Source organism: Lemur catta, chromosome 1 (assembly GCF_020740605.2).
Source record: "Lemur catta isolate mLemCat1 chromosome 1, mLemCat1.pri, whole genome shotgun sequence".
Classification (NCBI taxonomy): Eukaryota; Metazoa; Chordata; class Mammalia; order Primates; family Lemuridae; genus Lemur; species Lemur catta.
Window position 1 is genome coordinate 41,315,330 of NC_059128.1, and position 14,959 is coordinate 41,330,288.

The 14,959-nt window shown below is 44.1% G+C and overlaps 1 protein-coding gene across 5 annotated transcripts in view; it reads right to left on the reverse strand.

Annotated features, from left to right (window-relative positions):
• Nucleotides 1–14,959, reverse strand: part of SAMD4A (sterile alpha motif domain containing 4A) — a 207,873-nt gene that overhangs the window by 77,728 nt on the left and 115,186 nt on the right. For 4 of the 5 annotated variants that reach the window (XM_045566851.1, XM_045566875.1, XM_045566858.1 and 1 more), the window contains one exon: nucleotides 10,062–10,580. In XM_045566851.1, coding sequence (XP_045422807.1) covers nucleotides 10,062–10,580 — 519 coding nt within the window. Of the gene's footprint in view, nucleotides 1–10,061; nucleotides 10,581–12,043; nucleotides 12,090–14,959 lie in introns of those variants that run through there. The other variant, XM_045566867.1, reaches the window with a different exon arrangement.

A 14,959-nucleotide genomic window follows, 5' to 3' on the forward strand; every position in this document is an offset into this window, starting at 1 on the left:
GTTATTGCAAATGCCTTCAAATTCCTGCTCCATTTCAAAGAAATCAGAGATGATAATGCATTAGGGTGCGATTTACACAGGAAAGACAAAGAACAAACTGTCAGGGACCCTATCCTCAAAGAAAAGGCCATCATGCTATACAAAAAAATACAAATGGATATGCATATTTGTAAGTTAAAATCATAAGTCTAAGGTCTTATTCCTTAAGATCCCCTGCTTTTAACAGCTATTATGATGAACACATCAACTACCCATCCTGATTAATCAATTAAGAGGTTTTCTACTGAAATTTATTCCCATTTTATAGATGAGGAAAAGAGGTGTAGAGGTCAAGTAACTTGCCCATAACCGCGCACCTAGTTATTGGTGGACCTGGAGGTTACAAGCAAGTTGCCTGACTCCAAAGCTATGTTTTCGAACTTGATCAAGCCTGCCTCACTGTTTCCACCCCAACTTGAATATCTAAAATGAAACGCCACTCATAGTCTTATAATTAATTCCCTTTATATAGCAATGTCTTACTGTCCAAAGCAGAAGACTACAGCATAAAATAATCTGTTATAAATCTTTTAGTTCCATATGGGTTTTGCTGGGCTTTTCCGAAAGGATACATCTCAGTAAGGCTGGCTGTGAAACAAATCTCTAAGGCAAACTCTGTGTTCTCATTGGCTCCACTGTCTAGTTCTAGCCACAGAATTTGTTTATGGAAATGGTCCAAACTTTCAGCAAGGAACAACTACCCCAGAGTATGCTGGGAGTTTTAGCCTTTCTCCAACCCTCAAAAACCCTTTATAGCTTTTTCCAGATTTTGGAACCCTCTGCCCATCTCGCTTCCCCATCTTCATATCCTTCTCTTATAACTGAGATTTCCTGATACTAGAACGTTGAGGGTCAGGGTGGGGCAGGAGGATGGCAGGAATGATATTTAGTGTTCAAGAGTTAGAAAATACACCTAAAGTTGACAGTAGTTGCTGCCACTAAGACATACCCTCACCTTGGTACCTGAGACCATGAAATTGAGGGGTTTAATTTGCTTGACATTAAAGATATCAAAAATATGTATAAGCTGCAGTCATGATACATCTTCCTTTAGCATAGCCTGAGTATACCCTAGAAATCTTAAAAGTGAGAAAAGAAAAAAGCAAGTAAGTACAAAGTGAAAAGTTTTCTTGTCCACTTGTGTGTGGAACAGCTGTTTTTAGACTATGACTCTAAATCTTGTGAAATAATAGAAACCATGAGACTACAGGGCTCAAAAAGGGTCTTACAGAAGCCACCTTGTTCATCTTCCCCTTCCTCCTCCTCTCTTCCAGGCTAGTCCAACTTAAGCCACTGCTTGCAGCCAGAATCCATCCTATTTTTAAAGTATGGTGGAGAATGAGAACACAACTGTCTTCCTCTGTTGCTCATCTAGTGTTTAATAACCTGCACTGTCACTAAGGTCCAAAGAAATTCCCTCTAGATGGGGGCTGGATGGCTCAGCCTCATGAGCCAAGGTTCATGCAGCCCATGGAGGTCTCTGCCTTTTCCCAAATGGGGATTCCAATGCACAATCAACTAGCAGGCTTCTTGCTCACTACTGTGTCGTTCTGATTGTTCTTTCCCAAGCTTTCGAAAGCAGACACTAGGCATGGTGAGGAAAAGCACAGTCCTATAAAACCTCAGACTCTTGAAAAGGGGAGAAGGATTAGCCAGTGGCAACATCAGGCTCTCTGAGATATCACTTAGCTGTACTTCCTAACACACAGTATGTATTAGGAAGGCCAGTGCCATACTAAAAAAAGTCTCCCCCAAAGGGGAAGGAAGCTAACGCTAAAAATATGTCATGCCAGCTGTTATAAATGCTTCTCGAAGGAGGCAAACCAACTCTTTCATTAGTTACCTCTTTGAAGAGCAAATGAGGGGTTAAGGAAATAATGGAATTTTTCAGTTACGTGCCAGGTCGGCTAGATTTTTTTGGGAGGAAGAAATTTTCCACCAAGAAGGAAAGTCTGTTGGTAAAAGACAAAATAATTCCAGGAAAATTTAACAGAACTCCCAGCTACACCAGTGGCTCCACAGGCTTAGGGCAGATGAGCGGCAGCCTGTGAGGCAGGATCGGGGTCTCCAGGCCCTGCTCTTCCTCGTCAGCTTCCAAGAGGCCGCTTGCCAAGGCCTCTGTTCTCGCCAGGCCTGCCCAGAGCTGCCCAGTCTCTCTCCTCCTCTGGAGTATCTGTGTCCTGACGGTTCTTAAGGCTGATTAAAATGCACTTGAAGGAGCTGGTGGCCTTGCAAGAAAAGGTGAAGGAAGGGCAGAGGGACAAGGAAGGACTTCATGAACAAGGCAGATATCTCTGAAAGGTCAAGGGAAATGGAGGATTTTTTCCAGTTGCAGATCAGGGACTCCCAAAGGAGCCACTTGTCCTGAGAGTCACTCCCATCCCTCCCTTTGCCTGCTGAAGCAGTTTAGTTTCAGATGTTGGCTCTATGGGGCCTCGCAGCCATCCTTTCTATGAATGGAAGGACCCCTCTACCACTCGGGAAGGCCAAGAACAAGGACCAACCCCTTCTCCACAAATCTAGACATTACTTGGATACCCCAAGTAATTTTTGTTTTTTTAACTTTTAATTTTGAAATAATTATAGATTTACAAGAAATTGGAAATACTACACTGCACCCAGCTTCCCCCCACATGACATCTTACATAACTGTAGTACATTATCAAAACCAGGAAATTTACATTAACACAATAACAACTAACTACACCACAGGCCTCACTCAGATCTCAGCAGTTTTTACATGCACTAATTTTTTTTTGGTATAAATTTGTGTATAACTCTACGGCATTTCATCACATGTATAAATTAATATAACTATCTCCATAATCAAGATCACAGTATGTTTGTAAAAGTCTGTTAGTGTTGAAAGCAATTTGGTCAATTAACTTACAAAAGGAGCAAGAGTAACAATGAATGCCACCATGATGATCATGACAGAAGGCTAGATAATCAATATTATCACCAAATATTTAGTGAATTCCTAGGGACATTTTCTTGTTTATTTTGGAAATTCATTGTTTTCATGAACATCTGCCTAGCGAGCCCAGGAATTTATTAAGTCCCTACTGTTCGGCAAACATTTCGGCAGGGTGGGCAGACAGGCTTCAGCTCAAGGCCATCTCTCATTGAATTATAGTGGCTGCCCAGAGGGGCATATTGAGGAGGATTCGGAGGCCACCTCTGGGCTTGGCGAGGGACAGTCCTCATCTAACAGAAACGCTCTGCCATGGGACGGTGGAAGCTGAATGCGTGCCAGGAATTTGCCACTTCCAAAATTTCTATGACTTTTTTGAGCCACACACTGTTCTAGGTGCCGGGAAATAGGGGCAAAGAAGACACAATCCCTGTTTTCAAAAAGTTCATAACCGGGAAGGGCAGATGAACATGTTGACCAAAGACCGTGACGCCGAATGCTGAAAGCTGCCGCCGAGGTGTGTGGTTCAGCGCAGAGAGAGCCCGGCAGCAGCTCCCCTGCCTCAGGGAGTCACAGAGCAGCAGCAATTCAGGCAGGGAGACCGCCAAGGCTGCAGGGGGCCGTGGAGGTCTACGTGGAGGCAAATTTAGGGTCAGAGAAAAGCAACCATCTACTAGCAAGTCATTGAGTCAACCTCTGAGGACAGGATTAGGAGCGAGAGGCATGCAACCTCAAGTTACAAGCCAGATTCTAGGGCCTGACTGCCTGGGTTCAAATCCCAGCTCAACCACCTAGTTGGTCTGTCATATTGGTCAAGTTACTTAAACTTTCTGGGCCTCAGTTTCTTCATCTGTCAAATGGGGGTAACAATGCTACCCACATCACAGTGTTATGAGGGTTAAATGAGTTAATATTTATGTAAAGAGTTTTAAACAATACCTAGTATATTGTAAACACTATGTAGGTGTGTGCTATCATTGTTAATTTACTTTTTATGGTCTAGGGTACCACCACTTTTAGAATGCATTATTTTTATCATCAGAAGAAAAGTCAATTGAGATTAATAAATACCAAGGTTCTACAGATTCATGGTACATCTTGGAAGAAGTGAGAGGATCAAATGGAGTATTTGGGCACCCAAAGTTTCTGAGTTCTTGCCTCATGCTAGGCTAACAATAGTCAGCATGCTTGCAAATCCAAATGTAAAGAATGCTAAGAAAAATCAAGTATTGCAATGATTTGAATAAAAGCAAGTTCATTTCATCTGTAGCTGTGGCACAAAGATTCCTTGCAGGTCCAGGTCCACCAGTGAAGAGTGGAAAAGGGTCAGAAAGGCAGTCTGGGCAAGCAAGATGGCACTGACCTCTACACAAGGGGATTCTGTAGGCTCTTCAGAATGCCAGGAAATACTTATTCTTTTCCTGAACGGTTTATCTTTTCTATAGCCGACTTCAGACTGGAAGCAAACCTGGAGATGCTAAGCCAGGATCTGTGCACCCTGTACTTCGAATTGCTGTGACAGCTGAGATAAAGTAGACCAAGCCCAGTGTAAGGTCTGTGACAGCCAACACCTTGGTCCTTTCTGGTCCCATAGGCTCATGAAGAAGAACCTGCACGTTCTTGCTCTCCATCATCAGATCCCTGAGTAGCCTTACAAGGAGAACAAGGTACTGAAAAACACTCTTCTCTCTCTTCTGAAGCACCTTGATGCAATCCAAAGGTTGTGTAATAGACTACTCACCCTATCCCAACCCATTCTTCTCTTATCTCATGGTAGGAAAGGCCCAGCTCAAAGGTCCTTGAGATGTTACTTGACTTAACCTCTGCAGATCAATGAAAGAAACTCTTGCCTCTGGATGAAAATAGGTGGATTCTCATTAGCTTAGGATTTAGTTTCTGCCCCCTACTCAGCCTCATCCTATCTCTTCCTTCAAACACTCTGTGTGGCTCCATCTATTTTCAATGCCTTCTAAACATCATTTTTTCTCCATCTTAATGTTTCAATACCTTCTCAAAGTCAACATACATCCAACATCAAGCTTGTGGCTTGTTCATCTCCCTGTTTTACCTCTAATCTCTTTGGAATCATTGACTCAACTTCCTTCATCCCTTAAATGCCTATCATGTGCTAAGAGCTCTCTATTTATCTCTACTCACCCTCCTTGATAAATCCAATGGTCAATTCTTTGTCCTCCCTCATCTTATTGGACCTATCAGTAACATTTTACTCAGTTGATCACTCTTTTCTCCTTGAAACATCTTCTTCATTTGCCTTGCAAGACACACACTTGAGTTTCCTCCAATCCTCAATGGTTTCTCCTTAGTTTCTTTCACTGCTTCCTCCTCTTTTCTCTAGGCTTCAGGTTGAAGTGCCTAGGCTAAAGGTCCCTGGTCATCTTCTTCATATCTGTGCCTTGGAAATCTCATTAGTCTCACAGCTCTAAATGCCACCCACCTGCTGGTAACCCCCAAATGTCTATTTCAGATCAGTCCTCTCTCCTGAACTGCATACTCACATGCAATTGCCTTTTCAACATCTCTGAGTGTCTACCATATACGCCAAACTGATCGGACGTAACACTGAACTCTTGAGCTTCCTCCAAAACCTACTTTACCTGATGAAGACTTTCCTCATCTTAACTGACAACAATGCCATCCTCCCTCCCAGTTGCCCAGGCAAAAAACACTGGAGTCATTCTTAAATCTTCTCCTTCCCTACACCCCTCATTTATTTTCTCAGGAAATCCTGTTGCCTCTACTTTCGAGATGTACCTAGAGCCTGACTGCTTCTCACCCTTCTACTGGAGCCATCCTCATTTGAGCCATCATTCACTCTTGCCTGGATTATTGCAATAGCCTCTTAATTGGTCTTCCTGTTTCTGCCCTGGCCTCACATAATCTATTCTTAATATGGCAGCCGAAGAGATGCCTTTAAAACATGAGTCAGATCGTGTCACTCATCTGCTAAAAATCCTCCAATAGCTTCCTGCTTTACTGAGAGCAAAAGTCAAAGTCCTTGCAATAGCCTATAATTCCCCATAGGATTCATCCTTACCGGTTCTCTCTTTAGCATTTCCTCCCACTGTCTGCCTCACTGACTCTCCTTCGGCCATCAGCCTTTTTGCTTTTCCCCAAACAAGCCAGGCACTCTTCTATCTTGCGGTCTTTGCTGTAGCCTTTTCTCTGCCTGGGATACTCGTTCCCGCAGGTACCCACTTGGCTAACCCCTGCACCTCCTCCCAGTCTTTGCTCACACATCACCTTCTCAACGAGGTCTACCCTGATCACCCCACTTCATACTATAATCACCTCACCACCTAGGCCTGGTCCTCCCTACCCTACTCTTTTTCTTATTTCCATGTCACTTACGAGCCTCTAGCAAACTGTATAATGTACTTACAAACTATCACGCATATACACTAGACTGCCAGTGCCACGAGGGAAGCCAACTTTGTCTCATCCACTGATGTGTCCCAAGTGCCTCAAGCAGCCTAGGCATACAGTAGGCACTCGATAAACATTTTCTAAGTGAATGAACAACTAAGTGAATCAATAATGTAAGCCCACTTTGATACTGAATCCTAATCCTAATAATCCCACCTAGGAACATTAGTATCTATTCCTTCTGCTCTGTACCTGCTCCTACCCTAGTGATACTTTGATTACTTTCCCACTGAGTTTTTGAAACTTGCTGACTCTGCACTGGTCACTTGCTACCCATCTGGTCTGCCCACAGATGACCTGTGCCTGTGGTGTGGACTGTGTGGCCTCTTCAGGGTTCTCAGATCCCTTTCGTTGGTCTACTTTTACCTCCTTCCTTCACTGTTCTTCTCTTGGTGAGCTTCTACTTCCTCTTCTCTGTGCTCCTACCCACTGTAACCTGTCCCTTTGTTCCCCATGCACATTCCTACCCCGAGTGCCCCTTCCCTAGACCCCCCCCTGTCGTCCCCACCTCCTCTGCACAGGCCTTCTCCTGTTCCCACGGAGCTCTCCATTCACAGCACTCACAGGACAGACTCCCATTCGACTGACACTTAATCCTATATGCTCATGGCAGCCCTTAGAGTATTTATTATTCTACTGTACTTTTATACAACGCATGAATTGTTATGTAAAATTTCTATGGATAATATGTCTGGTGAATAGGAATATTTCAGTTTTAATTGTGAGACTGGCCGAGAGATCTTCTCTCTCCAATTATATTATAGGCTCCCTGAGAGAGGAAACAGTATCTTAATTTCTGGTTATTTCCCATGGACTCACAGCACTAGGTGCACAGTAGGTGGACATTACTGTTTCCAGGGCAGTTGAATGATTTGGAATCCACACAGGGAGGAAGCTACAAATGCTAAGGCACTTTGTTGAAGGTACAATGACCAAAGGAACAAAATATCAGTGGAATAAACCACGGTTAAAAACAAAAATAAAAACCGTAAGAGGGCGGCTTTCTAGCTACCCTTCATTAACTGTCATTAATGTGGCTGATAATTTGAAAATGTGTAGCACTAATTGATTTCAGTTATAATCATGTTGTTTTGTGCAGATTTTTTTCCACTTTGAAAGAGGTAAGAAATACAGCCCTTCAGTGCAGCAGGAACAGCCTTACCTTCCATTGCAATGGGACGGCCAAAGTCACAGCATAGTTAAGGCCCCCAGACTATTCTGCACGGCTCTGCTGGACGCAGGGACAGCTGCCCATGGCAGGTGCCGTCAGAACTGAAACTGAGGGCACAGACTCCGGATATCAGTGTTGACACTCTGCTCCTCACTATCTTTCCCAGTTTCTTTCATTTATTCATCTAGTAGACACCTACTGAGTGTTAACTGTGGCTGCTTTGGCCAGGGCTTGGGGTTTACATAATCTTGTTTACCCTCACCACAATCCTTGAAGGTGGATATCATGAATGTTCACATTTTACAAGTCGGGATCTTGATCAGAGAGGTTAAATAACTCAGCCAAGTTATAGTTAGCAAATTGCAGGTCTGGGATTTGGACCTAGCAGAGGGTTGATGCCAAAGTCCTTGTTCTTTTCCACTGTCAGGTTGCCCCCAAGATGCTTGGTATTAATTTGATAGTAGCATGAGTAGACCGATGACCCACAGGTTTGCAGTTTGGACAAACACAACTGAATCACCATAGCGGAATACATCAATGACATTAACATTTCGTTAAGGAGATATTATAGTTGATATGGCATAAGTGTTGGAATGAAATTTTCTGGAGGGGAGATCTGAGCTCTTTTATGTTCTTTTCTGATGCTCTGAAAGAGGTCTGCAATGCCTTTCTTCTTCCAGAGATACGCCATCTAGTCAACTGGTTAAACCCCCAAGTCCTTTTCAGCTCAAGCATTACACAGGGGTTCAAAGGTTGGTAAGGCCATGACAGTTATCTATGAATTTCTTCCTCTCAGTCAGGCTGGGTGGCCACAGCCAGAAATAAGTGCCTGTTGACTATAATCTCTCCCATCTTAAGAGTACTAATCTTGTCAAGACCGACTCTGAATGTGTAAATCAGTAGACAGAAATATATGATGACTTAAGACTAATTTCAAAACAAACGACATAAAATTCAACCCCTTAAAATCTAAAACACCAAGTTTTCGAGGGCAAGTGGCTCGGAGCTTGTGTCTCTCTTAGCTATTAAACAGGTTTGTAACAATTACCAGATTCTGTCTGTGACTCAGGAAGCTCAGGCCAAGAGACTCTGTCATCCGCCTTCATGTGTCTGATTTAAAAGTCCCCGCCACCACTCCCTGTCACAGAGGCTAGTGAAAACTGTTCTTGCTGGAAGAGACTGACTGCCATCAGAACCTCTTACCTAATAAATTAATGATGTAGTAACCACCTAATTCCCAAAATGTACAAGTTAACCATACCTAAAAGTAAAAGTTGAAAACAGAACTTTAAAAAATCTCATGGTGTAGCAATGTCAATGCAATATCTTAAGTACTTCCTTGGTTATTCCACAAAGGAACTGTTTTAGTTAATATAGTTATTATCCAATATCCCTACGCTTGGGGAAAGCCATCTGAAGAAGCCCAGTGACCAAAAGATCCAAGCTGAGGTAGAGGCCAAGAAGGCGTCACTGCCAACTCTTATTCCTCACCCATCTTTTAACTGGGGGTTCCTGCATGTTGACAGGCATGTCAGGTCTAATCGCAAAACCTTTCCTTTGAGAGAGTTATCCCCGCATTGACGCTGTATTCACCGGCATCAAGGATACTGTTTGACAACAGGCCTCTCTCCCATACTGCCACTTTCTATAGGCACCAACGGTGTGTTTGTCACTTTGCTTAGCCTAGTGGGGAGCCACAGAGAGGACTCCTGGCCCCAGTGCCCAACTGTGGGCACAGTTCTCCGCTTTAGTGGTCAGAAGAGCAGAGGGCTGTCCTCTGCTCTCCCCTCCCACAAAGCAGTTCCTGACCCGCCTCTCCTAAGGGGCTGGACTGAGCGACAGGAAGTCCCCAGCATTCACACCAGGCCACAGCACAGAGCAGCATTAGCAGTCAGCAAACCTGCTCCCAGTCAGGAGCAAAAGTGCCCCCAACAACTGGGGATTAAAACCAGGAAATGCAAGGGGAGGGAACATTCCAGGGTGAAATTAAAAAAAAAGAAAAAGAAAAAAAAAAGGAAAGAAAGAAAGAAAGAGAAATGAAAAGAAAAGAAAAAGGAAAATGCACAAAGCCCCGTGAGACTGGCTGGTTAACCATGGGTTAGAACTGAGTTTAGAGAATCACACGGTAAATCAGTGTCTCAGCAAATCCAAAAGCCCAGGGTGAAAGGCGTGTGGGTGAAAGGCACTTCTGTCTGTGGAAACAGGAAGTTTCCTCCTTTCACCATTTCTTCCCTCTTTCTTATTTATTTTTGGTCTGCTTGTTGCCCAAATTGGGACCATCAATCATTTTTACCTGCCCAGCATTTTCATCTTTCCAGAGCCAAAGAGCAGCAAACATGGGGTCCAAAGAACCCCTTCCCACAGCCAATTCCAATCAGCCCTTCTCTCCCAGGGTGACAGGGTACGCGGAGCAGACACCGTCAGCAGGACATGCAACACACACACAGCAAGTCGCCAAACCAGACTGCCTTAAAGGACTTCCAGGGCACTTACTTGTACTTGTGCTGGTTCCAATCGAATTGATTGTGGTGGGGACAGACGAGGAGGAGTAGAGGGGCACGTGGCCGTTCTCACATCCCAGACTTTTGTCCTGCCAGTTGGAGGCATTGATGCAAATCCCAGAATCCCGAGAGTTCTGCCACCCGTTGAGCTTGTCGTCGGAGTTCTGTCTTTGGTGATAGTAGTGCGCCTGCCCATAATCCACAGAGTCCGAGCGGCCTCGGTTCTGGCCACCAAAGCTGGTCGATGTGCGGTCCTCCAAGTGATTCAGCCACATGGCTAAAGCACTGCGGTCTTCCAACGAGGTGGCCGGATGTATCAAAGCATAGGACAGCAGCTGCCTGCTCTCCTCAATGTGCTGGTTGTGTTCAATAGAGTGTGCCAGGATCTGGGGCAGCAGTTTCATATACTCTACTTTTGCGTCAAGGTTTCCTGGCTTCAGCAAAGGCAGGTGAGTTAACAGGAGGGAAATCACTTTATCCTTGGATTCCTGTTGCCATTGGTTAATGATTCCTGGAAAGGAAAATATACAGGGCAAATAAGCAAATACACCCACAATGACACTAAACAGCACACTGTAAAGAGAATTTTTGTGTATGACAGTCCTAATGTACCCTGGCTAAATTTTCTCCAAACAGCCTATTTATCAGGTTTTCAGGGGCTAGGGATGTCAATGAAACTCAGATCAAACATTCTTAGATGTTTGGGTGCTCAATCTAATTCTCATTCATGTCTCCAAAGAAGCTATAACTACTTTGGTACAACCAAATAGAATTTATGGCCCTGTTTCCCTTTCTAGAAAAGTTTAGCCCTACTCCCAGATAGACAGAGGGATAAGACTTATAAAAACTAGTATAAACCAAGGGTTCACATAACACAGTCCTTGGGGTGAAGGTACTCCCTCCTCCAGACATGAAAAGTGGTTTAAATCCTGGCAAAGGCATTTGTGTGAAATTGGTAGAACTTCCTAAATGGAGAAATTGTCAGGACACAAAGGACTCCAGTCATCTCAGCACAGTAAACCTGCACCTTTCTCCTAAGAGGCTGATTCAGAAGAACAACTGTGGGCTCCAAGCTAGAATGAGCAATGGATCCAAGACTTGGTTCCAGGGACGCCTCCCATTGCACATGCTAAGTAGGCTATTTTTCTTTATATGAAGATCTGTTTGTGCTTGCCATGTTAAAACAGACATATCATTGATTATTTTAACTATTTTTAAGCATATAGATTCAGTAGCAATAAGCATATTCACAATGAAGTGCAACCACCACCACCATCCATCTGTAGAACTTTTTCATCCTCCCAAACTGAAACTCTGTCCCCATTAAATAATAACTCCCCATTCCCGCTCTCCCCAGCTTCCATTTTATTTTCTGCCTCTATGAATCTGACTCCTCTAGGTTCCCCAGAGAGGTGGAATCACACAGTATTTGTCCTCTGGTGACTGCCTTACTTCACTGAGCACGACGTCCTCAAGTTCATCCACATCAGGATCTGCTTTTAACATGTTCACAAGGATCCTTTCTGGCCCCTCCCACTCGGAACACAAACAGTGCACTTTGCCTTATTAGCCTTTGAGAAATAGCTGGTTTTCAGGTTGATAGTTATCCACTGACTCTGGGGCCACAGGAAACAAAGCTCCCTTCCAGAACAGTCACTCCTGACACCTAGAGACCTCAACTCTGGCCTCCTGATAGCCCTATAAGGGCTAGGGCTGGGCAGTCCTGCTGGCTTTCCCACAGTATCTGCAGGGTTGGAAAGCGTTTCTGGAATTTAGCAGAAGGGCTTCACAATTCTGGCTAGGCACAAATATAACAGAATAAGCCCAAGGGTCACTGTTGACCGTAAGTTTCAAATGCATCAGCCTGTCCTGCAAAACTTCTCAAGACTATAGGAAAGTATACTTTCAAAATGCCAGCAAGGAAGGCAGGCACGGTGTATAACGAAAGAGCATGAGCTTTGGCGTCAGGCAAACCTCGGCACAAATCCCGGATCTGCCACTTCATTTGTGGTGGAACCTTGGTAAATTACTTAACTTCTTTGAGCCTCAACGGCCTCATCCATCAGGTGCGGTACAAGTAGCATCTGTCCCTCCTCGTGCTGCTGGATTAAATAAAGTAGCAGAAGGACCAGTCAAGTACTTGAGGGTAGAAGTAATTCTTTATACTTTCCCTGCATTAGTCAGACCCACATGAGAGCAATGTGGGTGGTTTTGGGTAACAAGTTTTAAAAATAATATAGAGAACCAGAGATGGCCCAGGAGAAGTTATTAAAAGTTATTAAAGAGGTAGAAAGTCAAAAGGTGCAAGAAAATGGATTTATTGTGCTTACAACAATACAAAGAGATGCTTGACTCACTTCAAGTGGGGATTTCATAGGGAGATGCCAAAGAGTCAACTATTTGAAGTCTCCAAATTGAAGCAGGAAGATTAGGATAGGATGTGGACTAGAACTGAACCGCCAGAATAATAAAAGACTCAGAGATACCAAGGAAGGCTCTAGAGTCTCTGTCCTGAGGGTTGAATAACAGAGTGCAATTGTGTTGGACAGCACTGCCCAACAGCAATAACAGGAGCCTCGCACGGAACATTTTAAACTTTCTAGTAGCCACATTAAAGAAGAATGAAAAGAACAAGGTGAAATTAATTTTAATGATATATTTTATTTAACCTAATATATCAAAATATTATCATTTAACATGTAATCAATCCAAAATTATTAATGAGCCATTTTCTTTCTATTTTTGGTATTAAATCCTCAAATCCAGGGTGTATTTTATCACTGACAGCACATCTGAAGTTGGACGAGGCACAGCTGAAGTGGCTTCTTGCTGAAGCACTCGGATGTCATAGGTGGACGGTGGCTACCGAACTGGCCAGCACAGGACTGGACACATTCAGATGGGGAAGGCCGGCGGGAGGGCACAGATGACCTCAGCAGGTCCCTCCCAGCTCCCGGACTCTATATTTAGCTAACTGCCACCTGACACAAGACAGCCCTCGTGCATTCCACTAGGTATAGCCTCCCTTTTAAAGTAGCTCTGGGAGACAAAGAAAACACCAATCTAACTTTCTCATCAATACATTTTCAGCAAACAGCAGGCATGTTTCAAATGATGAATGAGTTTAGGATGAAGATAAAATCTATTCATTAAGCCCAAGACGCACTGGAAAGAAGCAATGGGGCTGAGAAGAAAAAAAACCTATGCCATCAGCCAACAATGATCACAGGTAGCTAGGGTGCACCCTAGAAAATGTACATTTAAAAATAAAATTTGGGAACAACCTTTAATAAAAATTTACAAGGCTGAGGAACTCCCTAGCTTTCTGCTAGATCATTTCCCTATTTGGATATTCTACCCTTCCGCAAAAGGTCAGCCTAAAAAAGAAAAATCAGGAACAAACCCACAATGTAAATAGGACTCAGAGTGCAAACTAAACATGTTATCTCCACGTAGCCGTGCTCTGCCAGGGATTAACCTGGAATTCGAAGGAGGGGACAGCACAGCAAAGAGGAAGGAAAACGAGAGGATGCTGGCCCTGCTCCCTTCCAGGGCTGACACGGTTCTTTCTCTACCCTCGGGGTAGGGCCTGGATGGTGTGGGGCCGCGCTGTGGCCAGGAAGACAACTATGGCTTTTGTTTACTACCACTGAGAACATGGCAATAAGGCTGCTCTCTGAGGCTAACTGCACCTACTGGATCCAACCGTTTCTGCTACTGCTCCAGCTGCCACTGCTGAGAGCCAACGGCGCTGAATGTTTTCTATGTGCCAGGCACTCTTCTAAGCCCTGTGCACTTAATTACTCATTTAATCCTCCCAAGAAGCACTATGAGTAGGTCCTATTACTAGCCTTATCCCACAGAGGAGGACACAGAGGCACAGATGGGGTCAGTTACTCGCCCCAGGTGCCCTGGCTAGTGGGGGGACGATAGAATGGAAGTAGGCAAATTGCTCAAAGAGACATAACGGCCATCATGCTACAATGGCTTGGCCATAGGCTGAGTATGCATTTATAATATAGAATTATATATTATATAATTATATGCTATATATATGAATTGCATATAAATATATAATAGTTATAAACATATTAATAGAGGACATGGATCAGCAGAGATGAGTTTAGCCATGGAAGTGTTAAAAGAGGAGCTATGGAGACAACGTAGGTGACACCTATTGTGGTTTTAAAATATGTCATCATTTCTTTGACACTCCCCTCTTTGAAAGGTAGAGCCTAATTCCCTTCCTTTTGAGTGCAGGCTGGATTTAGTGAGTCACTTCTGGCAAACAGAATGCAGCAGAAATGACAAGTGCACAACTTCATGGACTAGGCTATAAAAGGCACTGTGGCTTCTACCTGGCTCTCTCTTGGATCGCTCCCTCTGGGCTTCTACCTGGCTCTCTCTTGGATCGCTCCCTCTGGGGGAAGCCAGCTGCCATATTGTGAGGTGACTCAAGCAACCCAATGGGGAAGTCCTTATGGTGAGAAACTGAGGCCTCTGCCAGCCATGTGAGGGAGCCATGCTGGAAGCAGACCTTCCACCCAGTTAAGCCTTCAGATGGCTGTGGCCTCAGGCAGCATTTTGAGGGACCCTGAGCCAGAATCACTCATACCCAAGCCATAGAAACTGTGTATGTAACATGTTTACTGTTTTAAGCTGCTAAGTTTTGGGCAATTTATGTGGCCAAAGATAACTAATACATTATCCAAATGCCCCTCTAGGAAAAAGGAAGTTTTAGGCCATTTGGATTTGAGTAGTTCAGTCCTTCTGGCAAAGTCATGGCCATTCTGAGATGGACCCATGAAGCTAACCTGTTGCCACTAAACATTCACCTCCCTCAGCTGCCCTTGTCCTGATTAGCTACTCACAAAACCACCTTTGGGCTAT